The sequence below is a fragment of the Giraffa tippelskirchi genome, chromosome 3 (assembly GCF_054371585.1).
Source record: "Giraffa tippelskirchi isolate mGirTip1 chromosome 3, T2T-mGirTip1v1.2.pri, whole genome shotgun sequence".
NCBI lineage: Eukaryota > Metazoa > Chordata > Mammalia > Artiodactyla > Giraffidae > Giraffa > Giraffa tippelskirchi.
The window spans coordinates 170966262-170993320 of NC_137277.1; the positions used below are offsets into that span (position 1 = coordinate 170966262).

Sequence of the window (27059 nt, forward strand, 5' to 3'; positions counted from 1 at the left end):
GGCTATTGCTACTCCCAAATGAAAGGAGTAAAAATGCCATAAAGAATCTAAGAGGGGAGGAGGGAGGATTAGTAACATGGATTTGGAAGCAGAATATCCTGTCTAGCCAGATATACCCTGAACATATGAACTGAAAGGAAAAAAATTCAAATACAGAAGTCTGGAATAGTCTTGTAAAAATTGAAGGTAGAAAGAATACTTTCCCCAGATTTTCTTCTGGTCAAATTTCAGTTACATTCAAAAAATATCACTTTTTAAAAAGTTTTGCATCTGTGCCCTTGTTACAGATGGAACTGATATAATTAAATCAAGAAAGAAAAAGGATAGTAAAACTATAGAATCATAAAGTAAAGATTGGGGGTATCCATGTATTGTCCAATCCTAGATCCACCCATGTTGCTATGGGGGGGGTAATTCTAAAGTGGTCTCTGTTCCCATGACACAAATAAGAAATCGATATTTCTAAGAACTTGGAAACTGGGAAAATATGTTAGGAGCCCCCAACAGAAGGATCAGAGCTGAAACAAAGCATTATTCTCTTTACATGATCAGATTCTGAATCTCAAAGTTACCTCTTTCATTTTTTGATTGATAAGTTATTAACCACTTATCTACGATTAAGGACAAGAGAACTCTGTCAAAATGATGAAAGCCTTTTGTCAAAGAAACTTGACCAAGCTTTTGTCCAAAAGAACTTTCAAATCTAAGAAATGAAAACAGATTGCCTGAGAGTCGTCCTTCTTTGATTGGTTGATAATCTCACTCGAAGCCTGCAAAACTCACTTTGACTTCTAGAACATGCTTTGTTTGTGACCACTGAAAATAAATGATAATAAAATTGTCCATCAATGTTTCAGAAAAAGCAGCTAGATTCTACACCCAGCCATGATACTCCATTTCCTTCTCATGGCCAAGACATTCAAGTGAATGTTTACTTGCTGCCTTCATTTCCTGTCTCCCATCCCATCTTTCCTTTCCTACAAGCTGGCTTCCTCTTCTGCTCACTCCAGAGTCACTAAGGGCTTCCTCACTGGCCTCTGGCTCTGGAGCTTTCCTCTTTTGGAAGAGGAAACATCACAGAACATTTGATATTCTTTGTTCCTTCATCTGAGGGCATTCTTGGTTCTCATGCAATATGATGTCCGTATTAACAATTAATTTTGAACTCTATCCATTCAGCTTCCTTTTTGCCTTTTCAACTAAATGGTCAGGGCATAGTAGTAAGTCTTTTTTTTTTTTTTTTTTTTTAGCACTGAGCAATTATTTTTTGGCACAGGGGACATTTTTGTCAATATGTGCTCCTTGAATGATCAGATGACTGGCTAAATTGATTGAATGTGTGTCCAATGTCTACAATTGAATGATTCATTTTTGAGAGGAAAGAATATGTGTGTGCTGTGTATGTGTGTGCTGTGTACTAAGTTGTGTCAGTCATGTCTGACTCTTTCAACTCCATGGGCTGTAGCCCGCCAGGCTCCTCTGTCCATTGGATTCTTCAAGCAAGAATACCATAGTGGGTTGCCGTTCCCTTCTGCAGGGGATCTTCCCGACCCGGGAATCAAACCTGGGTTTCCTGCACTGCAGGTAGATACTTTACCATCTGAACCACCAGGGAAGTGAAGCGCATTTACTATCTAATTTCCAGAAGATGATAAGGAGTTTTAGAATGAATCTTCATTTCTATACTTTCATTTATTCTCAAAAATCCTTTTGTTTGACCAGCTTAAAAAGCCATCTCAGTATAATGCAAGGTAGATGGGAAGGGGATCACTTAATGTATATAAACGGAAAAGAGACAGGAATCAGACGTCATGGGGTCAAAAGATGGATTTATCACTGAACAGTTGTTCTTTCAAGGCAAGTCAAACCCTCCCAGTATCAGCTTTTTCATATTCACCTTAAAGGATCATTGTGTAAAATGAAAGAAAAATTGTGTTCTAGAAAAGACTTCATAAAATATAAATAGCTGCAGAGCTCTAAGGGGTGATGGTTTGATTTTTAGATATCTGGGGAAAAAATAAATATTTTATACAAAAAAAAAATGCAGTAAGGTCAAAATGATTTAAATTTTTAGGCAGTCCACTCTGTTCCCAAAACTCTCTTCAGTTTGGTTTGGATAAAGGATCTGACATCTTAAGTGGATCCCACACCTGATGTAAAGGAGCATATAGCACTCGGCAGAATGTTCACTCTGGAGGCGAGTTGTTGCAGGGTTGCCAGATGATATCTAAGCCTGGAGGGTGGGGAGACATCACTCCTGGGAGAGCACAGTTACCCTGACCCGAGAAAGAACAGTGCTGAGAACAAAGAGCTCTTCCTCATTGAACAAAGGGCAGAGAAACATGGCAACATGATGGTGAAAGATGATTTCTTTGCAGAGGAAAAAAATTCAGTATAACTGGGTTGTGGATGTGTTTTTCAAATGTAATGAATATTTTTCTTTTCCTGGTTATGAATTTAAAATAAAAATCTTGCTTCCAAAAAAGTATAAGTATTAATATTAACCAATGAATTAGTAGAAGCCAAAGACTCAAAGTGTTTAATATAAAAAAAAAGATTAGTATGTGGGTGGAGGACTGTTCGCAGGGTGATATGTGAAGTGTTGTTTCTAAGCAGATTCAAAAAGAATCTCTCTTCCTTCTAAAGTGATTGGTCAACATGCAAACGGATTTGAAGGTTAGCATTTGAAAAAAAAAAAACAAAACAACATCAGGAAAAAGCAATAAGAAACACAAATTTTGTATAAAAACATGTGTGCAACCACAGATAGAGGAATAATGCCAACCTCCTAAATACAGATTAACTAGCATCAATAGGCAGAGCATGAGGTGACCATCCCTATACTTCTCATAAATGAAAGGCTACAGACACAAAAGTAGCTGTCGAAAGACTTCATTGTCAATTTTCTCATTTTATATTAACTTGCGTGGCTTCCCTGGTAAAGTCTTTATCCAGATGCTAATTAAGCAGAGGTTTGCTTTTCACATCAATTTTTAATATTCCCTCCACATAGCTAAATGAAACCTGCAGCGTGAGGCTCCTCTAGTTAAAAGCAGTCCTGACCTACTTCCATGTGAAATCAATGGATGACTTAGAGAGACTCATGAGTAGCTGACATTTAAGGAGGCCAGCTCATCATCCGGGTTGGTGTAAAATGTATGTTTCCTTGGGCTTCAGCATTCTCTCCTTTTTTATTCATTTTAAAAGTCCTTCTAAGAATAGAGAGGACCGTGGAAGCTATTGAGTCAGAGAAGTGGAGCCAGACCTGCATTTTGTGCCCCTGGGAGATTTTGAGCTCCTGTGTCAGATACATCTATAGTGGCTTCAAATTAGCAGAAACCCCTAGATCTGGGACTGAGGAAGGGAAAGAAAGGTCTAAAAGGCCCCCACTTGCACTCAAATATAATCCACAGAAAAGCAAAATCGAATCCACCGAATAAGGTCTTCAGACACCTATGTTTCAGTTTTGAAAGTAAGAATCCAGGGTACATGACAAACCTTTTTGAAGACTAGTATGTTAAGGATCTGAATTGTGGGGCATGAAATAGGAACAGGAATCAAAACCAGCTAGGCGAGGATCAGTAGTCCCTTGGGGTATGGAAGAGCACAGTGGGTCTCCATCTGGAGAGAGACTTCTATGAAAGATCAGATAAGTTCCTGCCAAGTGTTAACATGAAACCACAGAAGGGGTCACTGTGCAACCTGATGGAAGTGGAGGGTTGGCTGGCTTCACGTAAATTTCAGAGTTCTAAGCTCGGATACTAAGCTAAAGTGGAGTGAGCTAGTAAAATTAATGGGAGAAGTAGTGTTCAGTGTACATATCTTTTAACTTCCTTGGTTAAATTTATTCCTAAGTATTTCATTCTTTTCAGTGCTATTAATACATAGTGTTTTAACCATGTATACACATTCACTCAGTCTTTCATTCATTCAGTTAATGCTTATGAAATAGCTACTCTGTGCCAGGCACTATTCCAGGTGCTGGCATGTTTATTTTGAACTGTCAAACAATGCCTGCATGCTCAGTCGCTTAAGTCATGTCCGACTCTGCGACCCTATGAACTGTAGCCCACCAGGCTCCTCAACCCATGGCGTTCTCCAGGCAAGAATACTGGAGTGGGTTGCTATGCCCTTCCCCAAGTGATGAACAATAAAACCTAATAATCCAAACGAAGACGAGGGACACCTTTATTAAGGGAGAGGGTCCTTTTTGAGTGGAGCCTTGGCAATCAAAAACACATTTTGGGGACTTCCCTGGTAGTTCAGTGGTTAAAACTCCCTACTTCCAATGCCAGGGGCCTGGGTTCAATCGCTGGTTGGAGAACTAGATCCCACATGCTGCAACTAAGACCCAGCACAGTCAAATAAATAAACAAAATATTGTTACAAAGACATAAATAGTAGAACTAAGGATTTAGAACTGAACATTTTAGAAAAAGGCTCTGTTTCTCTTTCTCCCTTGCCCATGTGTTGTGCCATTCTGACCCTCCTGGCTTATGTCACAACATTTCTTTAGGTTCTGAAGGTCATAAAGGCCTGGGCACTCTGGATTCACTCCAAAGGACTGGCTCTAGTGACCCTCAGGAGACAAGTGGTTTTTGTTTGAGGCATAATCATAGCCTCATCTAAAGAATCTAGTATTGTAAATATTGCTCTCTTCTTATCCTCCTCCTAATTTTTTTCCCCTTTTTTCTTTTTGCCTTCTTTTTTTTTTTTTTTTACTTATGAGTCTAACCCAGTACAATGGATATCGGAATTCCCTGAGGCCTTATTAATCATTCAGTTTGGTTTTGGCTCAAAAATTCTGCTGCTAAATAACTTAGACAACTAGTATCACAGTAATGAAGAGTATTGGTAACATCAGAAATAAGGAATGACATCCAGGTTTAGGAATTTTTAAATTTAATTCACAAAATATGAGAAAGGTACCTCTATTCCTGAGGTACTTTGTGATTAAAGAGTTCATACATGATTCATATGTTTGTTTATGTGAAAGTATGTGAAGATGTTGACCAGAGTTGAAGAGAAGGGACAGGTGACTGACTTAAGCTTTGATGGCAGAGGTACCCACTTCAAAGATGTCTATCTTAAATAAACGTATTGCTGGCCACAGGACTGAAGAGCCAGACACTCCCACTGCCTCCAAGTTCCTTTGTTTTAGAGATCTTGGTTGATTTCATAACTGACTGTTTAGACCCACTTGTTTTCTCTCTCCCTGGGCTTCAAATTCCTGCAGCTGCTATGTTTTAAATTCACCAATAAAGAGTGAGCCCATAAAACCTTGGGCCCCACTCTCAACCCTAAATTGGTGCTTTTTCTTTCTTGTGTGTGTGGTACCATAGGGCTTCCCAGGTGGCTCAGTGGGTAAAGAACCCACCTGCCAAAGGAGACATAAGAGATGAAGATTCAATTTTAGGTCAGAAGATCCCCTGGAGGAGGGCATGACAACCCACTCCAGTAGTCTTACCTGGAGAATTCCATGGACAGAGGAGCCTGGTGGGCTGTGGTCCATAGGGTAAAGAATCAGACACGACCTTAGCAACTTAGCCCCCACACACTGCCATGCACTTTTGGGGACCTGTGAGCAATAAACTTTTTTTCTTCAAGGTTTCATGATGGTTTTTTGCTGAAGGTGTCTTGCAATCATAGAGCCACAAGGGCTGGTCCTATGAGGGACTGGTTACTATAGGTTGGTACAAAAGTAACTGCAGTTTCGGATTCTGAATTGTAAATCGTTATAACTAGGCTCAAATGCATCTTTATTGATCAAAGTAGGAAACATTACAATCAACACATTTTTGTCAATGAGAAATAAGTTTGTTTACTCGTTTAGCATAAAAATCCATGCTTTGGGATTCAACAAAGTCTTGGAAAGCATTTTCTGCCTCCTGCTGGTTGTGGAAGCAGTTTTTCCTACAAAAAGTTGTCGCGATGCTCGAAGAAGTGCTAAGTTAGCGAGTGAGAGGTCAGGTGAATATGGCAGATGAAGCAAAACTTTGTAGCACAATTTGTTCAACTTTTGAAGTGTTGGTTGTGCTATGTGTGGTGAGCTGTTGTCCTGGAGAAGAATTGGGCCCATTCTGTTGACCAGTGCCGGCTGCCGGCATTGCAGTTTTCAGTACATTTCATTGATTTGCTGAGCATACTTCTCAGGTGTAATGGTTTTGCTAGGATTCAGAAAGCTGTAGTGGATCAGACCAGCAGAAGATCACCAAATAGTGACCATGATCATTTTTTCTTGTAAGTTTGGCTTTGGGGAGTGCTTTGGAGCATCTTCTTGGTCCAGCCACTGAGCTGATCATCACCATTTGTCATATACAGTCCAGTTTCCATTGCAGGTCACAATCCGATTGAGAAATGGTTTGTCATCATTGCATGGAATAAGAGAAGACGATGCTTCAAAACGACAATTTTTTTGATTTGCAGTCAGCTCATGAGGCACCCAGTTATTGAACTTATTCACCTTTCCAACTTGCTTCAAATGCCGAATGACCACAGAATGGTCAGCATTGAGCTCTTTAGCAACTTTTCATGTAGCTGTAAGAAGATCAGCTTCAATGATTGCTCTCAATTGGTCATTGTTGACTTCCAATGGCTGCCCACTATGCTCCTCATCTTCAAGACTCTTGTCTATTTTGCAAAACTTCTTCAACCACCATTGCACTGTATGTTCATTAGTGGTTCCTGGGCCAAATGTGTTGTTGATGTTGCAAACTGTCTCTGCTGCTTTAAGACCCGTTTTGAACCTGAATAGGAAAACCACTTGAATTTGCTTTTTGTCTAACATCATTTCTACAGTCTAAAATAAATATAAAATAAACAACAAGTAATAAGTCAATAGGAAAAAAATTAAAGCAAGAAATGTTCATTAAAATGATGTATAAAATAACCACATTTACTTAAGCATGTCTTCCAATATCAAACTGCAAGGTACAACAATGCAAAACCACAATTATTTCTGCACCAACAGGTTAGATTGGCTGAAACTGGAACAAAATAGAAAGAAAGGGAGTTAGGGAAGGAAGGAAGGAAAGAAGGAAGGAAGGAAGGGAGGGAGGGAGGGAGAAAGGAACAGAGGGAAAGAGAGAAACTGAGAAATGCAATGAAGTTGCCACAAGAAAATTCCAGAGAAGAATTTTTATATCTTATACTTTTCTTGTCTTCAAAAAGAACAAATAGAAAAGAAAATTATTGATTTTCTACTCTCTTGTCATTAGACCATGAATCACACAGTAGGTGCTCAATAAATAATTGCTGGGTCATAGAAATAATCTTATTTAATTCCATATTACAGGCAAGCTAAAATACAAAGAGTTTCAGTTCAATTCAGTTCTGTTGCTCAGTCATGTCCAACTCTTTGCGACCCCATGGACTGCAGCACACCAGGCTTCCCCATCCAGCATCAACTCCCGGAGCTTACTCAAACTCATGTCCATCGAGTCGGTGATGCCATCCAACCATTTCATACTCTGTCGTCCCCTTCTCCTCCTGCCTTCAGTCTTTCCCAGCATCAGGGTCTTTTCCAATGAGTCAGTTCTTCCCATCAGGTGGCCAAAGTACTGGAGTTTCAGCTTCAACATCAGTCCTTCCAATGAACATCCAGGACTGATCTCCTTTAGGATGGATTGATTGGATCTCCTTGCAGTCCAAGGGACTCTCAAGAGTCTTCTCCAAAACCACAGTTCAAAAGCATCAATTCTGTGGCGCTCAGCTTTCTTCACTGTCCAACTCTCACATCCATACATGACCACTGGAAAAACCATAGCCTTGACTAGACGGACCTTTGTTGGCTAAGTAATGTCTCTGCTTTTAAATATGCTATCTAGGTTGGCCATAACCTTCCTTCCAAGGAGTAAGCGTCTTTTAATTTCATGGCTGCAATCACCATCAGCAGGAAAAATAAAGTCTGACACTGTTTCCACTGTTTCCCCATCTATTTCCCATGAAGTGATGGGACCAGATGCCATGATCTTAGTTTTCTGAACGTTGAGCTTTAAGCCAACTTTTTCACTCTCCTCTTTCACTTTCATCAAGAGGCTCTTTAGTTCTTCTTCACTTTCTGCCATAAGGGTGGTGTCATCTGCATATCTGAGGTTATTGATATTTCTCCTGGCAATCTTGATTCCAGCTTGTGTTTCTTCCAGCCCAGCGTTTCTCACTGTGTACTCTGCATATAAGTTAAATAAGCAGAGTGACAATATACAGCCTTGACGTACTCCGTTTCCTACTTGGAACCAGTCTTTTGTTTCATGTCCAGTTCTAACTGTTGCTTCCTGACCTGCCTACAGGTTTCTCAAGAGGCAGGTCAGATGGTCTGTTATTCCCATCTCTTTCAGAATTTTCCACAGTTTATTGTGATCCACACAGTCAAAGGCTTTGGCATAGTCAATAAAGCAGAAATAGATGTTTTTCTGGAACTCTCTTGCTTTTTCGATGATCCAGTGGATATTGGCAATTTGATCCCTGGTTCCTCTGCCTTTTCTAAAACAAGCTTGAACATCTGGAAGTTCACGGTTCACGTATTGCTGAAGCCTGGCTTGGAGAATTTTGAGCATTACTTTACTAGCATGTGAGATGAGTGCAATTGTGCGGTAGTTTGAGCATTCTTTGGCATTGCCTTTCTTCGAGTATTAAGAAAGCAACATTTACATATATTTCTACTAGTTTACTTCTAGCATTACTTCATCTTCTTGACTAGCTACATTTAAAATAATGTTTTAGGGGGGGCGGAAATCAAACCTAGATAACTGATAATATCCCCAAACACATGTGTTTTTTTTTCTCTTTTCAAATTTATATGTATATTTTCCCCAATAATACGGTTAACAGTGCAAGATTATCCAACAATGTTTCCCAAACACAATTTTTCTCTGTTTGTTTATCTAAAGGCTCTGTGATTTAAAATCAAGAATGTACAATATACATTGATTTCTGTAGCAATCTTATATTATCCTTAAAAAGATTGCTAGTCCTACTATGCTCTTCTTATAAAACTTTAATAGCTAACTCCTTTAATCCCCCAAATATGGCTATTAGTAGCTGTGGTTTCAACAATACTCTTTTGCATTTATTTTGATAGAAATTAATTATTTGTATTACATTTTTGATGAAGAGATTTTTCTTCATACCATCTAATGTTTGCTTCAGAAATATTTATGAATGTATTTTCAGAATTATACCTTTTAGGAAGAATATAAATTATATTTTTCTCTTTCCATGCATTAATATTTTTAGTGCCTGAATGCCTCTGTTACTTTAAAAGAAGACTGAAGCATTTTTCCATCTGCCTGTTAAAATGATTTGAGTCTTAATTAAAGTCATTTGCACCTGTGCGTATATTCAGTTACCCACACATCTCCCACCTACTTGTGAAAAAGCTTGTATCTCCTTCAAAAATAAAAAAAAGGGAACTATGATCTTTTGAAAAAATCATAGAAAACAGACAACACTGAGAAGTAAGTTATGATGGTTTTGGATATCTTCAATTGATGACTTTTTAATCTTTTGATATTGTTCGGCAGGTTATATAAAAAAGTTGGTTGTATTCCTTAAATTGCTGGTTTCTGTGTCATTTATAAGGCAGTCTAGATGAAAAAGCTAAGTAAAGGAATAAAAATTCAGCAACAAATTCTCAACCACTCCCTGGTTGCTTGTATGTGTTGTTAGCTTTGGCAATTCAATCTTTCCTTATTTATGAAGATAGGAAATAATCATAACTGGGAGGGAGAAAGAGAGAAAGAAAAGGAAAGAAAGGACAGAAGAAAGATATAAAGGAAAAACAATAGCAATCATCTAAAAACTTGATGTGATCAAATATTTTTCTCCACCTACAAATTTTTTCCAAAGAATTCTAATAAATATAAAACAGATGAGTGTCTTTTTTCCAGCTCTTTTTCATTTCTCTTGGGTAAAGAAGGGTAATGAAAATGTTTTCAGTCAAAATAGGCGGAACTTGGGAAATAAAGGACCAAGCTAGTCTACAAAAAGAATGCTACTTCTGTTGTTTAGTCCCTTAGTCATGTCTCACTCTTTGCAACCCCATGGACTGTAGCCCGACAGGCTCCTTTGTCAATGGGATTCTCTAGGCAAGAATACTGGAGTTGGTTGCCATTTGCTTCTCCAGGGGATCTTTCCTACCCAGGAAGCGATCCTGTGTCTTCTGCATCAGCAGGCCAATTCTTACTATTGAGCCACCTGGGAAGCTCACAAAAAGAATAATGGAAAGTATATTAAATGTTGCTTTAAAAACTAACAAACAAACATTCAGTTAAGTATAGAACAGTGATTTTAAACCAGCTTTATTTTCAAAACTCTCGGGGAGCTTTTAAAAATGACTAAGTTCTCGGCCCCACACTCAGTGATGTGATTTAATTGTGGCCCAGGCATGGATACTTTTTGAAGTCTCTCCGAGAGTGTCCAACAGGCAGTCAGGATTGAAACCTGCAGTATAGAGAGTATTCTGTATTTATCAATAGACTCCTAAACCTGATGATCCCTGAGTTCAGATGCCTCATTTAAAGACAAGCAAATAGGCTCAGAGGGGAAAGCGATCTGCTCAAGGCCTCACAGTTAATTAGGGACTTAGTTTGAACTGGTACCCAAGGTCTCATAATCCCAAAGACAACTCTGTTTAAACTGTAAAATGCTATGGCTGAGACTTCCCAGATCATGACATTAAGAGCTATGAACCCTCTGTACTTGGTTTCCAAATTGCTGGTATGAATCCAGGCACTGCATTATTAGTATGGATTTTATATCTTCCAACAACATTCAGGCCATTTCTCTAAAAAGTGGTAATAACCCATGTAACAGGAACTTCCCAAATGTCTAATAGTAATTTCCTGTGCACATTAACTCAGTCTTAAGGACACATAAAAATGTTCTATATTACAGAAGTCCTCCCAATCTTCCTATGTCTGGTAACAGAGTATGGCTTGGATCTTGCTAGTCATTCGTTTTTCCTATTGTTCAAAGGGTTAGTCTGCCACTTAAAAAATAGAAACAAAAATGGTAGATACATGAATAGAATTCCACATTTTTCTTCCTTGTACAAGAAAAAGTTAATGCGGATTCATTGCATCCAGTTGGTACCTGGTCTACTTTTTCCAGTGGACTTAATGAGCAGCAGTTCTGCTCATAAAGCCACATCCTCTTGAATAGCTTGTAAAGGGCAATTCAAATTACAGCCATTGTTCATTATTCTACTTTTCCCATTATTACTTCTGCTTGGGCTTGGCATTATTTCTTCCGCATGTGGGCTGTGTGATTCTTCATGCTGTCAGTAGCACCTAAGGATATTTTGTATGTAAGACCTGCCCTCTTTTGTCCTATACTAAGGTATCATTAATTAGTTTGAAAAATCTCTCCAAAACAAGCCCAGATCATACTTTAAGAATATTGTCCTTGAATAGTGGGTCACTGTCATCAAGTAGCATTTCTGTAATATGTTTCAGTGCACATAAGCCCTATTTCACTTTAAACTGAGGAAACAAGTGCATAATTTTGGACTCTTTTTTTCCATGGAATTTCAGATCCAGAAGGCATCTTAGAGATGCTGTGGAATCCTTTATTTGAGACATGAATTCACAGAAGCAGGGAAACTAAAAGAGCATACCTAGTGTCCTCTTAATGAGGGCAGAACCATTACCTAGGTCAAGTTTCCCAAATAATTAAATCCACAGATCTCTGTTCTATGCCAGCCTCTATTCTGCATGACTGTGACTAGGACAGTAAGAGGAGAAAAATGTAAAGCTCACATATGTTCGTGTCCCTGTGGCCTCCTTTCTTCGAGAAGATTCTTTTTTAGATTGTTAGCTTTATGGTAATTTGCTGCCTTGTGTCCTACTTAAGCATGACACTAGTGTCAGGTCTTCTGTAACTGCATACGATGCTGGAATTTGTCAAAAGATATAGATAGCTTAAAACATCCTAAGCCAGAATCTGTGACTGATCCAGGTTTAAAGATTTTATAACCCTAAAACTCTGTATTTTAGAATTGTCAAATATTTTAGTTTTCCCTTTGTCCTCTAAGAGATTTTGTTGGTAGCTTTTCTATCCCATATGTGAAGAACTGGATGGAGAAGGAACTAAGCGGAGCTGCAGTCTTGTCAGATTTTAAATGGGAAAGTAGAACGGAAAGACCTCCATTGACATTATGGGTGCTGTAGAGAGCTGTGGGCATAAATATTTAATGTAGTAAATTGTAGGGAGACATTTGCATTTTATGCACTATTCTGAAGTAAAAAGGATTGTTGAACAATAAGGACACTTTCCGTAATTATGTTTCACTTTTAATATGCAGAGAATTGACTCTGGGTTCAGAGTAGTTATTTAATGAAATCTCAAAGTAACCTTGTCTAGTATTTCTCTCTATATCTTGACATCAGATTAAGAGCAGACAATGAGGTTGATTTAAAAAAAAATGATTATCTTGTCTTTGAACAAATGATATATTTTGAATTAAAAAATGATCTTCATCTGGTAGATAGTCACAAATTCATCTGCTTTGGATGCAAACTCTAAAAATTGTTTATAAAAAATATGCAACGAAATAGATTATGTTTCTGCATCTTTGTATCTATGTCTGTACAATTCAATGAAAAAGATGTTTAAGAAGTTGGTGACATCAGAACGCTAAGATAGTGATCTCTGGAGTTCTGGGGATTTCCTGTGCCCAGAGATAAGATGGTGCTGATTATAAGCCACTGACCTGAGAGAACTCCTTACACATTGTTCTCCTGGTTCTTGCACACTTCTCCTGGAGAACCTTCCTTTAATACTGATGGCATCACCATTACTCTTCTCCTCCAAAATAAATACAAACTCTGAAGACTGTCACTCAAAACCCTCCTTACTTCGTCTTTTCTATGTAAATTCAGGCCCCATTCTTTCCTAATATAAGGCCTCTCTAGACAGATTGAACTAACCTGAAACGTTCCTGTCTACCCTTTGTTGAAAGTATTTGCTTGTGCTATTTTGTCAGAATGAAAGTTTGTTGTTAGACAGGATCAGTTTTGGGGAGGATGGCCCCAAGGAAAACGCATGGAAGCCAACTTGGGGCTATTAACACAAGAAGTTCAGAGGTTCAAGGTCTGTGAGGAAAGTTCTAGAAGGAGAGGAAGGAGGTTCTGGATGGACACAGGCTCTTGGCCTCTTGGACCCCTTGTGCTATGGTGAGAGTGCAATAGGAGGAGAATCAGAATGAGATCCTCCAAGGAGTAGTGCCCACGACAGGGGCCCTGGTTGCCCAGGGCTAAGGGTGACACTGTCTTTATTTAAATCTGCTCCAAATAAAAGACATAAAACTCAATGATATTACAGTGTTAATAACATGATGATATTTGAGATTTGGAAATGTCCTTAAAAGTGATTTTATATTGCATAATGCATGCATGCTCAGTTGCTCAGTCATGTACAACTCTTTGCAACCCTATGTACTATAGTCCACCAGGCTCTTCTATCCACGGGATATCCCAAGCAAGAATACTGGAGTGGGTTGCCATTTCCTCCTTCAAGGGATCTTTCCAACCTTGGGATCAAACCCACATCTTCTGCATTGGCAGGCGGATTTTTTTTTTTTTTTTTAACCACTGAGCTCCCTGGGAAGCCTATTATTATACTGACCAGGGCTTTATGGTTGAGTGATAAATATGGGCTTCTACTGATCATATTCACAGCCCACACTTCCTCTGTGGCAGATAAGAAAGACAGTGATTGCCTTCATGAATAATTCTCATTGAACAAAGCAGGCCACAGCATTGGCTGAAGAGAAATGCCTAAAACAGTCATTTCTGAGGGCTGGTCTATGCACATCATTTCTCTTCTCTGGCCCAGAGTAAGTGAACAGCATGATACTCACATTTTAAAAATAAAGAAGATTTCAGAAAGAGAATGTGCCATACTAGGAGTCAAGACAGTATTCGGAGTCAGACAGATTGGGAATCACATCTCAGCTTTATTATTTACCAGTGTGTGTTGGTTTCTTCATCAGTAAAATGAGAATTATGTAATCACAGAGCAGTTACTCAACAAACATCTGTTTTCTTCCACTAATTTCTTCAAATCTCTCCCTACCCTAAGAAAAATCCAGAGAATGACAGAACTAGATCAAGATTTCATGTACAGTCTGTATGTTAGTCTTCTGGGGTTACCATAACAAAATATTACAAGTTGGGTGACTTGTAAACAACAGAAGCTTATTTCTCAGAGTTCTAGAGGCTAGAAGTCCAAGCTCAAAGTATCAAGAGGTTTGATTTCTCCCGAGGCCTCTCTTCTAGGCTTGCAGACGGTCGCCTTCTGACTGTGTCCTCTCGTGGCTTTTTCCCTGTAGGTATGCATCCCTGGTGTCTCTTCCTCTTCTTACAAAGAAGATCCCAGTCATATTGGATTGGGATCCCACCCTTATAACCTCATTACCTTAATTACCTATTTAAAGACTGACTCTCCAAAGATAGTCACATTCAGTGTTAAGCTGCAACAAATGAATTGAGGTCAGGAGAGGGCATTGGAGAAGACCCTGATGCTGGGAAAGATTGAAGGTAGGAGGAAAAGGGGATGACAGGGGATGAGATGGTTGGATGGCATCACCAACTCAATGAACATGGTCTGAACAAACTCCAGGAGTTGGTGAAGGACAGGGAGAGCTGGCATGCTACAGTCCATGGGGTGGCAAAGAGTCAGACAAGACTTAGCAACTGAACAGCAACAGCAGGGGAGGGCACAGTCCGGGTTCACAGCTGTGGGAGCAGAAAAGAGACGGAAAAAAGTAAATAACTGGAAATTTCAATTACATACCAGAGTTTAAGTTTTTCTCTAAAAATATGTTACAGGATCAGATTGAATCTGAATTTCTGCTTCATCTTAACCAACAGCAAACTGTCTGGGGACCACCTATGAATTTTCCAGAGTGCCTTCTGTGAGGCTGTAGAAGCCATGAGATTTTTTTCTGGAATAGGGAAAAACAAGCAAGCAAACAAACAAGTGCTCTAAAAAATAAGTTCAAGAAACTCTGCAGATTATAGCAGCCTCCTAGACAGGGACAATGTACAAAAATTTGTTAAAAGACTTGAAGAAATCTTAAGAGAGCAAAGCTATTTAACATTGTTTAGCCCAGCATTTTCCCAACTTATATACCTGTAGAAACATTTTGTTAATAATAGCTATAGTCCATTAAGAGTTGTAGGTGTTTATGGCATGCAGACTTTGTGTTTCGCCTGTGTGAACACATTTGTTGACAGAGCGTGAGGTTTCAGCAAGCTGGTTGGTGTTGGGATGCAGAGAGAGGAGGAGCTGAGCTAGAAGCAAATTTTTAGAATATGTTGTAGACTGAAATGAAATCTAGGCTGGGGTAACATATCACTCCATTAGGAAAAATCTGGCAAGAACCACTCAAAACCCTAATTTCCATGAAATTTCCCTCTTCAGATTTTTTTAAATCAAGGACAAAGAATTAATTAGAAGACTAGGCATCAGTCCCTCCTCTAAGCTTCAACTAGCATAATATTTTATGTCTTTATATATATATATATATATATACACATATATATGTATATATATATTTTGTCTATCCCTATAAAAAAAAAATTCAATTGTTTTGCTTTGCTCTCAGAATTTGCAATGAAGCTCTTTCCCTGAGGAGATCTTGCACATCTGATCCCAGTCTCTCCCTCCACCTCATTTAGTATTGGGTTGGTCAAAGAGTTTGTTCGTTTCCCATACTATCTATGGAAAAACCTAAGCAAACCTTTTGGCCAACCCAATAGCTCTCACCTCTTCTCCTCTCTGCTCTAGCTGCATAGACCTTCCTTCCTTCTTTCAACTTGCATGGATACTGGACAGTTAGTTTACCCTGGGTTACAAAACTCATCTAGCCTATCCTCATCCTCCCCTTTACCACTTGTTGAACCACTATTCAATCAAGATTCCTTGATCACTCTACTAAGAAAATGAGGTATCAGGCCCTTTCATTATACCCCACCATCTCTCCTTGTTCATACCAGAGCTCAAATACCACCTGTATTAGTTCATGTAATTTATTTCTCTCTCTCTCTCTCTTAGAGTAGAAGCCCCATATGGTTAGGTGACAAGGTAAATTAATCGTTTTAAATATTGCAAAAAAAGAAAATCAAAATAAAGTAATCTTATGTCTCTCCAAGAAAACAGTGTTTACTGGTCATATTTACAAATAAATATTCATTTTCACAGACAGATTACTTATTTTCTGGTCTAGCATTAGCCAGTCAATAAAAAACATGTATGGGTTGACAAAAAAAACAATAATTTTGGCTACAGGAATTAATTTTGTTTGTCAGTGAGGGTTATTGTTTCCTGCTGTGGTCCATGTGCTGGCTGAGTTTGGAAAGGTTGGTGGGGAGGCTGAGTCATGGTCTAAGATAGGGTTACATCTGGGACTTAAACACTAATAAGCTCACTGTCCTGAGTGAAGAAACAGGGATACATTCATTCATCCCCTTGATTTTCATTGATGTCTATTTGATATTGAGTACCAACATGAAAGATGTAGTTTTTAGTCTTAAGAAGTTTATGGTCTGGTGGGAAGATCATATGTGTAAATTAGTAATTACATGACCTTTCCAACCTAAAAAACAACTTTGGAGAGACAATGAAACTGTCCATTTTAATCCATTGTGGTTCCCCAGACAGCCACAGGTAATGGTCCATCAGAACAAATTGTTTTCTTTGTCGCTAGAGCTTGAAAGAGGTTATTAGGTGGTGGAAATTTGTAAGAATCTTTAGTGCTGTGTCACTGTTGAGAGACTGAATGTTGATGAGGAAGAATGAACAAAGATTCAGGGAAAACTCAGTGTCTGGTGGGCAGCGGATCTGGGGGAAAGCCTTGACACCCATCCAGGGAGCCATGTGGCTGTAGGTGGCCCAGGGAAGAAAAGAGAGAGGAATGAATTAGAAGCTGGAGAGACAAAGATAGGCTCAGAGACAACATAAACTGAAAGTGAAAGTGAAGTCACTCAGTCCTGTCCGACTCTTTGCGACCCCATGGACTGTAGCCTATCAGGCTCCTCCATCCATGGAATTTTCCAGGCAAGAGTACTGGAGTGGGTTGCCATTAGACAACATAAGCAGCAGAGAAATGGGAAAACTTTGAGAAAGGACTTCAGAGTTAGCAGCAGGAAGAGTGATGGACTGACATCCTGTAGAGAATATGTTGATCATGAAATGATGACTCCTGATCTTGTAACCTTATTTATGAGTCTTCAACCAAAACACTGTAAAACATTTAAGACAATAATATGTAAAACACGCAGTCTGAAAGACCAATGCAATGCATTAATATATGCTTTTATATAGTAAGATGAGATTTCAGTGTGAGAATCAGACGTTTAGATCAATAGTCAACACCCCATGGTCGAGGATGACCAATTTCTTTGTGGTTTACTTCTTGCTACATGCTGGAGCTTAACTGTGATCACTGAAAGAACCTAGTTTCCACACAGAAATGTACCATGGTACCTAACATTCATTTTGTTTAGGAAAGCTTGTTACTAAAATCAATTTTGTTTTCAATAGGTGTTAAGAAAACATTGAGAGATATGGATATAGATAAACATATCCTTATTCCTCTGAATAGATTTCTTTGGGCTTCAGTATTTCTTAGTCTAATTGTCTACTTTCCATTTGTCTCTGTTCAACAGCTATTCTAAAGATTCGTTTTTATTTTATTTAGGGAATGTATTTTGTAGGAAGCTGTTCTTGAACATCCATGGCAAACCTGGTTTACTCCCCAGTAAAATGCTCAATAATACATTTATGATTTTCCTACTGATTTTTCAGATTTGCCTTCTACTTAGATGTGAAGGTACAGGGGCACAAGGCTGAGTAGTATGATTTCTGCAAGTATTTTGTTCAGGTTTCCCTAAATATACCTGCCAAAATTCACCGAAGTCTAACCTCTGTGACTTGAAAACAAAGAAAGGAGAAAAGAAAAAAAAACACCCTTTTTGTTCCCAAAGCTGTATTGGGCTTTTATTTAGTTGAGGTTTGAGACCAAGGTGACACTTCCGTGGTGCCTGTAAGAGAATAATTTGAATGAGAACAAAGAAACTTGAGACTGGTATGGGGGAGAGGCTTGACATACATCCTCAGCCTTTCATATTTAAAATAGTGTCCGAATCTGTAGGAACAATATTGAACCCAATGATGAATTAGAGCATTTTTTTTTCTAAGTTTGGTTAGTTTCAGTTCCAGTGGTTGAAGACTCTGTGTGTGTGTGTGTGTGTGTGTGTGTGCGCGTGCACCCACGAGAGAGAGAAGAAAAAATTTTAACTGCTTAGTGATGGCAGGGGAATAAAACCTAGAAAGTGATAATAAGGCAAACATCCCAATGTTAACTTTGAAATCTGGAAGAGAAAGTGAGGTGAAACAGATGGGTCATTAGGTTCTGAGGCTGTGACATTGGGAAGCCAGAGTCACATTTTCTTTGAAACTGTGAATAAACAGCTTGGAAATAGTCTAGGATGTTCTTTTCTGATACTCGTTTTATTCCATTTGACTCAGGGCACAGAAAAGCAATTGTTGGTTAAATTGTCTTGCTGTAATTAATTGCTGGGATGTATTAGTTTGAAAATATTTTTTCTTATGCTTGATTTCAGTATAACTGGGACTTAAGCTTATATATGGGTGCAGGGACCTTTCTGAGGTTGTTTTATGGAACTGCCCTCCTGGTTTACGTTCTGTCTCATAGAATTATATTTTTGACAAGTGTTTATACAACTGCATAGCATTTTGATGCTGGAAGGGACCTCAGTAATGTGGAAATTAGTGAAGACCACACAAATGAAAACACACAGGGCTATTTATTCAGACTTTGCTGTAGCAAGGCAGTCAGCCACCAGGATTGGCAGAGACTCAAGGTAGGGAGAAGAGTGCAAAGCTTTGTAGTGGGAAAAAGGGACTGCTTCAGGTATACCCCCAGTGGAGGCAGTTGACGTAGGCGAGTTGCAGGCAACCTAACCTAGAGACAGGGTTGTTGTTTCGTTGCTAAGTCCTGTCCTACTTTTTGTGACCCCATGGACTGTAGCCTGGCAGGCTCCTCTGTCCATGGGATTTCCCAGGCAAGAATACTGGAATGGATTGCCATTTCCTTCTGCAGGGGATCTTTCTGACCCAGGGATCCGAACCCATGTCTTCTGCATTAGCAGGTGGGTATTTACCACTGAGCCATCTGGAAAGCCCAGAAGCAGGCTATCATATGTCATTGTTAGGGGAACATATTTGAATTTCTCTGTTTGGTCCTATGTTAAAAGCAGGGATAAAAACTGGGGAAGCTGACAGTTTTTAATCAAATCCTGTCTGTTTTGGGCCAATTCTTATACAGGTTACAGTTTGCTAGAGAGAGCAGTCCAAAGTCTCTACAAGTCTGACTTATGCATTGCAGGTTAGCTTTCTAGACTGGTTATTGTAGATAATCAGCTAGAATTCTATTTTTATATGTGGTCTGGCAAGTTTACATCTGTATGTTCAGTCTCTCAGTGATTATCCAAAACAAACATAGAAAGAATAAATAAATTCATGAAGGACAAATTGCCACAGTTTTTTTTTTAAATGAATACTACTTTTTACATGTGTCACCCTGTTTCATTTTTAAAATATTAAAAATGTAGGATATGATTAGATCCTTCAAATTAAATTGGGAAAGTTAGGCAAGGCTGGTCTTATGTCCATTTTGTAGTTAAGCAAAGCAGAGCTCCAAGAGAAAAAACCAAGGGCTCAGTGTCATGGGTCACCAGCCATGTGTCCACAGTGGCTAAGGATTCCAGCTGGGCCTCTCAAATCCCTCTCCCAGCTGCTTACTATATTACAAACTATTCTATCTCTGCCCCACAGATTCAAATAACAGGGAACCAAAGTGTGACATTTGTCTTATCACACTGCTGGAAGATGATGAGTGTTTGAACTTACATGCAAAGAAAACAAAATACAGCTTCTCTGAACCTATTCTGTCACTGTTCACTATAGTCTTTCTCAAAGATTCTTTATTTGAATTAAACTTTCAACCTAGCAAATTTTACAGCTTGTGATTGTCAAGTAATTAGAGTTTTGAAAATACCGTTAGCTCTGTGCCACTTGAATACATTTGTATCGCTCACTGGATCCCCTTGTTCCATTAGGAATGTTGTATTTCCTACACACATTGGCAAGATGCCAGAGGATTTAGGAAAACTACTCCATAAATGAGTTAGTTACATACCCACTGAGCAATATTCTAAGAGCTAGAGACACTAATGGGAAAAAAAGCAAAAATCAACACTCAGATCCTGCCTTTAAAGAACTTGGGGCCTTTTAAGAAGAGCAAGTACACAGAAAAAAATGATACAAGACAATGTCAGTACAGAGATGTTATCCCACCATGGGCTATATATGGGGTAGGGTGGCTTCAAGGATACTTAAACTGAGTAAAGATGACTGAGGAAAGAGTTCTCTAATGAAAGGAAAGGATATAAGGGTTTTCAATGCAGGTGAGGTAGGAGATAGTAGCTATAGAAACCAGCATTGTTTTCATTGGAGAGGGAGTAGAGAGGAAGAAGCTATAGCTAATTTATTGATGTTTCTTGAATACAGTGTTCAAGTAGGAAGTGAAAAAGTTAAAGAGGCAAAGAATGAGACGGAGAATCATGTGGGTCATAAGGAGTTTAGACATACTTCTGTAACAAGAGGCTTCTGGAAGGATTTTAGCCAGGGATACATTATGAACAGATTTGCATTTTTTTTGTTTTTGTTTTTTGTCTTTAAATACTTATCTATGTGCACTACAGAACGACTATCACATCAGTTCTCTGAAATAACATTATTCCGAATGTAGCAAGCTGGTATCACTCCTAAACCATATTTATTTACTACATGTGCTCTTTTAAAAATTAGGAAGTGATTGTATTTTAAAAAAACTTCCCATAGGCTATTTTTTAAAAAATTGAAGAGCAGTTGATTTACAATGTTGTGTTAGTTTTAGATGTACAGCAGAGTCATTCAGTTTTATATATGTGTATACATTTATACATAGAAATTTATATATGTATATATAGTTTATATACATATATACATTTATATATATACATTTCTACATATAGAAATACATATGTATAGAAATGTTATACATTTTTATATGTATTTCTATATTTTTATAATTATACATATGTATTTCTACATTTGTTGTTGTTCAGTCGCTATGTTGTGTCTGACTCTTTTGCGACCCCACGGTGAACTGTAGCTCACCAAGCTCCTCTGCCCATGGGATTTCCCAGGCAAGAATACTGGAGTAGGTTTCCATGTCCTTCTACATGGGAATCTTCCCAACCCAGGGATCAAACCCACGTCTCCTGCATTGGCAGGCAGGTTTTTTACCAGTGGACCATCAGGGAAGCCATACATACATAATATCTATATATCTATCTATATATTCATATATATATATATTCTTTTCAGATTCTCTTCCTTTATAGATTATTACAACATATTGATATAATCCCCTGTGCTATCTGGTATGTCCTTGTTGGTATCTATTTTATATATAGTGTATATAATATGTATAATCTTATAGTACTATATAGTGTGTATCTGTTAATTCCAAACTATATGTGCTTTTAAATACTAATGTATATGACTTACAGAATGGCTATCACATCTAGTCCCTGAAAAAACACTTGATCAAATTTGCATTTTAGACAGATCACTTTGGCAGTATATGGAGCTTATTTTTTCAGAAGTCAAGGACAGAGTCAAGGAGGTAAGTTTGGTGATGATTAGAACTTGAACCAGAACAGCTGAGATAGACACGATAGAAAGCAACAGAAGGTAAAACAAGATATTCACAAATAAAATCTGTAGAATTTGCAGACTGATGGGTTGGAGAGTAGCAGTTAAAACAGAGATAGATAAGTTTCTAACTTGGATGGTTGGCAGAACAGAAGGAATCATTAGTTTAATTAGAAATGGTGTCAGCACAGTATGTGAAATGTTAAATTTGTTTTATCTAAGGGACATCCAGATGGAGTCATCCAGTAGGCAGTTGGATAAATAAGTCTACAGCTCAGGAGAATGGTCCAGCCTTTCCATAAACTATTTAGAAACCACCAGCCATCAGACAATTGCTGGTAGAATCCTGGAGGATGAAATCATAGAAAGAATATATTCTTTCAGGTTGTGACTGTATTTTTTAGTCAACACAACCCAAAGGGAAGGGACATTTGGAGGAAGAGAAGGTGTGAATGACACAGAAAAGGTGTTAGACAACACACCACAGAAAAATGGCCATCAATGATGCCAAGAGAATTGAAAATATCAATAAGAGAGTAATACAGAGATTAATCTGATTACTTTCTTATTGTAATGACTTAGAGTAGTGGCTTAAAAGTGTCTTCTAAATTTGCCAATTAAAAGGCACTAGGTGATTTTAGCAAAAGCACTTGTAGCAGAGTGGCTGGGCTGAATTCCTGTCACAGGGGGGCTAGCAGAATGAATGGAAGATGAGAACGTAAACAGAAGGAGTGTAAAAGTGCCTTTTATGAAGTTTCCTTGAAGATTTGCACCAGGGAAGAGTTACTGAAGAATACTCAAGCTTCATTGAGGTTCTTCATGCCAAAGGTATAACTGTTTCTCACTAATGATAACCTGCAAAGCTCAGAAAAATGGGCCTGTGTGATGTGTCCCTGATTTATTCAAATGTTATCATCTCCAACACACCTAAGTTTCCAAAAATACATTAAAATATTTTATAAAATATTAAATATTTTCTAGAAATTAGAAAAAAATTAAATATTCTTTAATTTTTAAAGAAATCTGGGGAGGATGTGACTTTTGTTTAAGAGAATATAATTCTGGTTAATACACAGAATCCACAGAGGAGCTGAAGGTTCGGAGCCACAGCACGGAGCCAATACCAAAGTTGGACAGCAAAGAGAGAGGCCATCATGGGGCATCGTCCTCCAGAGAGCCTGTCAAAGCTCAGGAATGGGATGGGACCCCTGGACCACCTGTGGTCACCAGCAGACTGGGAAGATGCTCCGTGAGCCCCACATTACTAGCAGGAAACCACAGCTCAGGTAAGAAAGAGAGTAATCCCCCCAGTGGTAAGTCCTCATGGCTCTAGAAACTGTTTTTTATGCAATTATCCCTTAGAAAACCATAACTGCAGGTATCTTTTTCTCTACTCACAGAGACAGTGTAAGTAGCCCTTCGCACAAAAGGAGGGAACAGTATGTGGTACACTCCAGGGAACATTCTTCACATGGATGATGGAGAAGTGAATGGTACTTTTCAGAGCTGTACAATGCAGCAACCCTGACAATTCCAACCATCTGTACTAAATTTCTTAAAAAACAAAACAAAGCAAAAAATCCCTAGGGGCTCATCTAAAGCAGTTTTCATTTATAAAGTTGAAGTAATTTAGAGTTTATGCCTCCTTTGCTTCAAAAACAATTTTAGACTACTGGGGAAAATAAATAGGAAGTAACATGGAGAATAAAAATGTAGCAAAGATGGCTGAAAGGCAGTAGAGAGAGTAAATATTATAAGGCATCTGATGTCATAAGATGAAGACAGTAACTGGTCATTGGGCAAGGTACTATGTTTCCGTATAAGTTGAAAGAGTTACAAAATTATAATCTAATATATCTTAAATTCACAAGTTGAAATTAAAATCTGAAATGCAATTTTGCAATGTTAATTGTTGTTGTTGTTTAGTTGCTAAGTCCTATCTGACTCTTTGCAACCTTGTGGATTGCAGCAATATTAATAGATAAATATTATTAAACAACATTTTTAAAAATACAGAATATATGTGCTTTGAATTGATTGATCGACATGATGGATTCACAGAAAACTGTCAACTGAAATAAACAACAATCAGGCAGACGCCTGTATAGTTTTCAGGTTTCTATTCTTTAAGAGTGTTAGGACTCTGAAGAAAAGACCAATCCTTTAATGTTCTTTTCAACTCTGATAGTCATCTTGGAAAGCAATTAGCGTGAATTTAGCCTGGGGTCTCTGACTGTCATGCACAAGTTAAAATTGGAACAGAATGAATGATATATGTATTGGGAAAAGGATGCTTCCAGAACATTAGCCAGGCGAGGCAGAACAATAGCTTCCTCAGACTTAAATGTAACTAAAAGCTTTGGTGATATTGCCGTATCATATATCATATGGGTCATCAACTTAATAGCGTGAGTTCAAATTTCAGAGAAGGAACATGTGAATTTAGTAGAAATCTAAAAATAGATTTTTGATCATAAAATATAAATATCTATAGGTATATGAGAAGATATCTATTCATTTTGTCATGAAGAAGAAAAACAGGAAACAAATGGAATTTTGTAGGATAAAAGCCACTCCCAAAGAAGGTTGACATCACTATTCAATTGGGAATTGTAATTCATTTTAATTTATTAGTGTATTATTAAGGTATATTTTTGGTTGTTTTGTTATTAGCATATTATTAGTTGTATTGTTTTTAGTTATTTGGTTATTAATATATTATTATCAGTAATGTTTTTGATTATTAGTATATTTTTAGTGTTTAAGCTTGTGCCACTACCCAAAAAAAACCAAAACAAAACATGTACAGTATTTGCTCCTGTTGTGACCACAGATATTTTATAAAATCCAGAAGCATTAGCTAAATGTTTATTATGTAACAGCCACTGTTTGAGGATCTGTGAGTACAGTGATGAGTAAGACATCTTTATATTTGGGGCATCAAAGGCAAGTGCAGGTCAGATGAGTGCTCATTGGAATAGAATGTATTGTATACAAATAATATGCAAACCTAGTAGGGAGAAATAAGTTAATTTCTCTTGGGAGGGTATGATTTCAGGGAAAACAATGAGAGGTGTTTGGTGGGTAGATGAAATCATTGCTTGAAGAGGTAACACTTTGAGCTAGAGCTTGAACTATCAGAATCCTGCTCACCAGGAGGACATGGAAGAAACGTCTGCCTTCTAAATGAGAATCTGAGATGCTGTAGGATGGGATCTAGCACGTTTGCTGTGACGATTTACAGAAGGGTTACTGAAGAAAGCACAAAGTAGGTTGGGACCAGATAGCAAGAATCGTGAAGGGCCTTGTGCATTAAGCAGAAATTCTTTCAGTCACAGAGTGCCAGTTAACAGTGGCTAAAGTAACCCTGGCTTCTGTTAAGACCCCATAGCCCTGGAGCAGGAGGTAGGCGGTTTCAGGATTCTTGTAACTGTTCAGTGATATCATCGAGGGCCCAGAAACTTTCTGTCCTATAACTCTTCTCTTTTGCTACCCTGGATGGTACCTTTGTGATCACAAGCTGAGGAGATGTTTTTGAGTATCACGTTCCAACAGACTCTCTTTTTGATCTACTTGGGCAAATCTGGGAAGCATCCTCTAGATCAATCACTGAGTGAAGAGGAAGGGACTTCCACGAGCTTATAGAGGGCCTTTCTTTCCCTTACATAAAGAGACCTCTGCTTTATACCTGTAGATGAAATCAACAGTCTATTTGCAGGGGGTGTGGCATAAGCAATGGACAGTTTTCTGTCCCATTGTGGTTAGGTTTGGCACATTATGTGGTGGACTTTTGTAGTTATTTGTACATTTTAAGGCCCATTTATTCAGACAGAGATAGTCAGCATTGTTACTGAGTCCAAGCTTGCACTGCTCACTGCATGGCAGGTCAACAAATTGAGAGATGAGTTGTTGGGGCAAGGAATAGTGACTTTACTAGTAAAATCATCAGACCCAGAAGATGGTAGACTAGTGTCCCAAAGAACCATCTTCCCCAAGTTAGAATTCTGGCTATTTTTATTCTGAAAAGGGAGCGAATGTGGTTGGTTGCTGCCAGCTTCCTGGTGCCAGAATCCTTTGTACTTGCAGCTGTCCAAATAGGTCTGGTAATGTGTTCCTATAAACCTCCAATAAGACAAGTGTTATTTTCTGTTCTGTAACTTTTTACCTTTGTATGAATGGGAAGCTATTATCAGATACTTGAAAATGTCCTATCTTGTATATATACTTCAGGCTATAGGCAAACTTGGGTTCCCAGGTGGCACTAGTGGTAAAGAACCTGTCTGCCAAAGCAGGAGACATAAGAGATCTGGGTTTGATCCCTGGATCAGGAAGATCTCCTGGAGAAGGGAATGGCAACCCACTGCAGTATTCTTGCCTGGAGAATTCCATGGACAGAGGAGCCTAGAGGGCTACAGTCCATAGGGTCACAAAAAACTAGGACAGGACTGAAGTGACTTAGCACCAAATATATTTGCCCCGTAGGCAAAATTAGTTTACAAAAGGTGCAGAGTCAGCATGACTGAGCACAGACGACAGGAGAACAGAGCATAGAGCTAAAGGAATAGATCCAATAAGGAGTCAGGTTTGCTCTTCTCTGTGACAACATGAGATGTGGAGCAAGGTTAAGATGGGAAAGCCAGTATTTACATTTTCATGATGTTAATATGGAAATGCTCTAGGTCGTCTAACTGAGAAGTTAGCATGCAATTGGAATTGTACATCTAGAGCTAAAGAGATTTAGTGATGTTAGAGAATGAGACTAGGGCTCTTTGACATGGCTGGTACCGTAAAACTGGATGATTCTAATCTAGGAGGGCAGGAAACTGAGATGAGGAGTCTGAAACTGTACCCTGGGGAGTCCAAACATTTCTAAGTGTGGGCAGAGAAGGAAGAACCTGTGAAACAAATGGAAACAAAACCATCAAATAATACACAAATGAAGTTTTACTGAACACAGCATGTTGCATAAAAATGGGTAAACTGTAATATGTCTTTGACACTCTGATATGATTCTTCTATGAGATTCAGAGTGTAAACTGAATTTATAATGTGCTTTCACTTTCTTCGACTGAAAACTCCTGAAGCATCTCTTTCAGTTGATGGCACCCAAAAATCTCCTCTTCTAGGTCCTTAAGCTCTGTTTGCAGAGTGATAAATTGTCTACTGACCCAAAGAAATAGCACAGATAGCTTTCGTTTTGCTCACTCTCCATCTTAGATTATGAAGGAAGTAAATAAGGTGGAAGAAAAGATTTTTGTTACAATTTTGATAAA

The 27059-nt window shown here is 38.4% G+C and overlaps 1 protein-coding gene across 1 annotated transcript in view; it reads left to right on the top strand.

The window, feature by feature from the left end:
• The window catches only part of NYAP2 (neuronal tyrosine-phosphorylated phosphoinositide-3-kinase adaptor 2), a 283964-nt gene that overhangs the window by 187687 nt on the left and 69218 nt on the right, over positions 1-27059 (top strand). The window contains exon 4 of the mRNA XM_081575925.1: positions 22863-23072. Within this exon, the coding sequence (XP_081432051.1) occupies positions 22863-23072 (210 nt within the window). The remainder of the gene's footprint in view (positions 1-22862; positions 23073-27059) is intronic.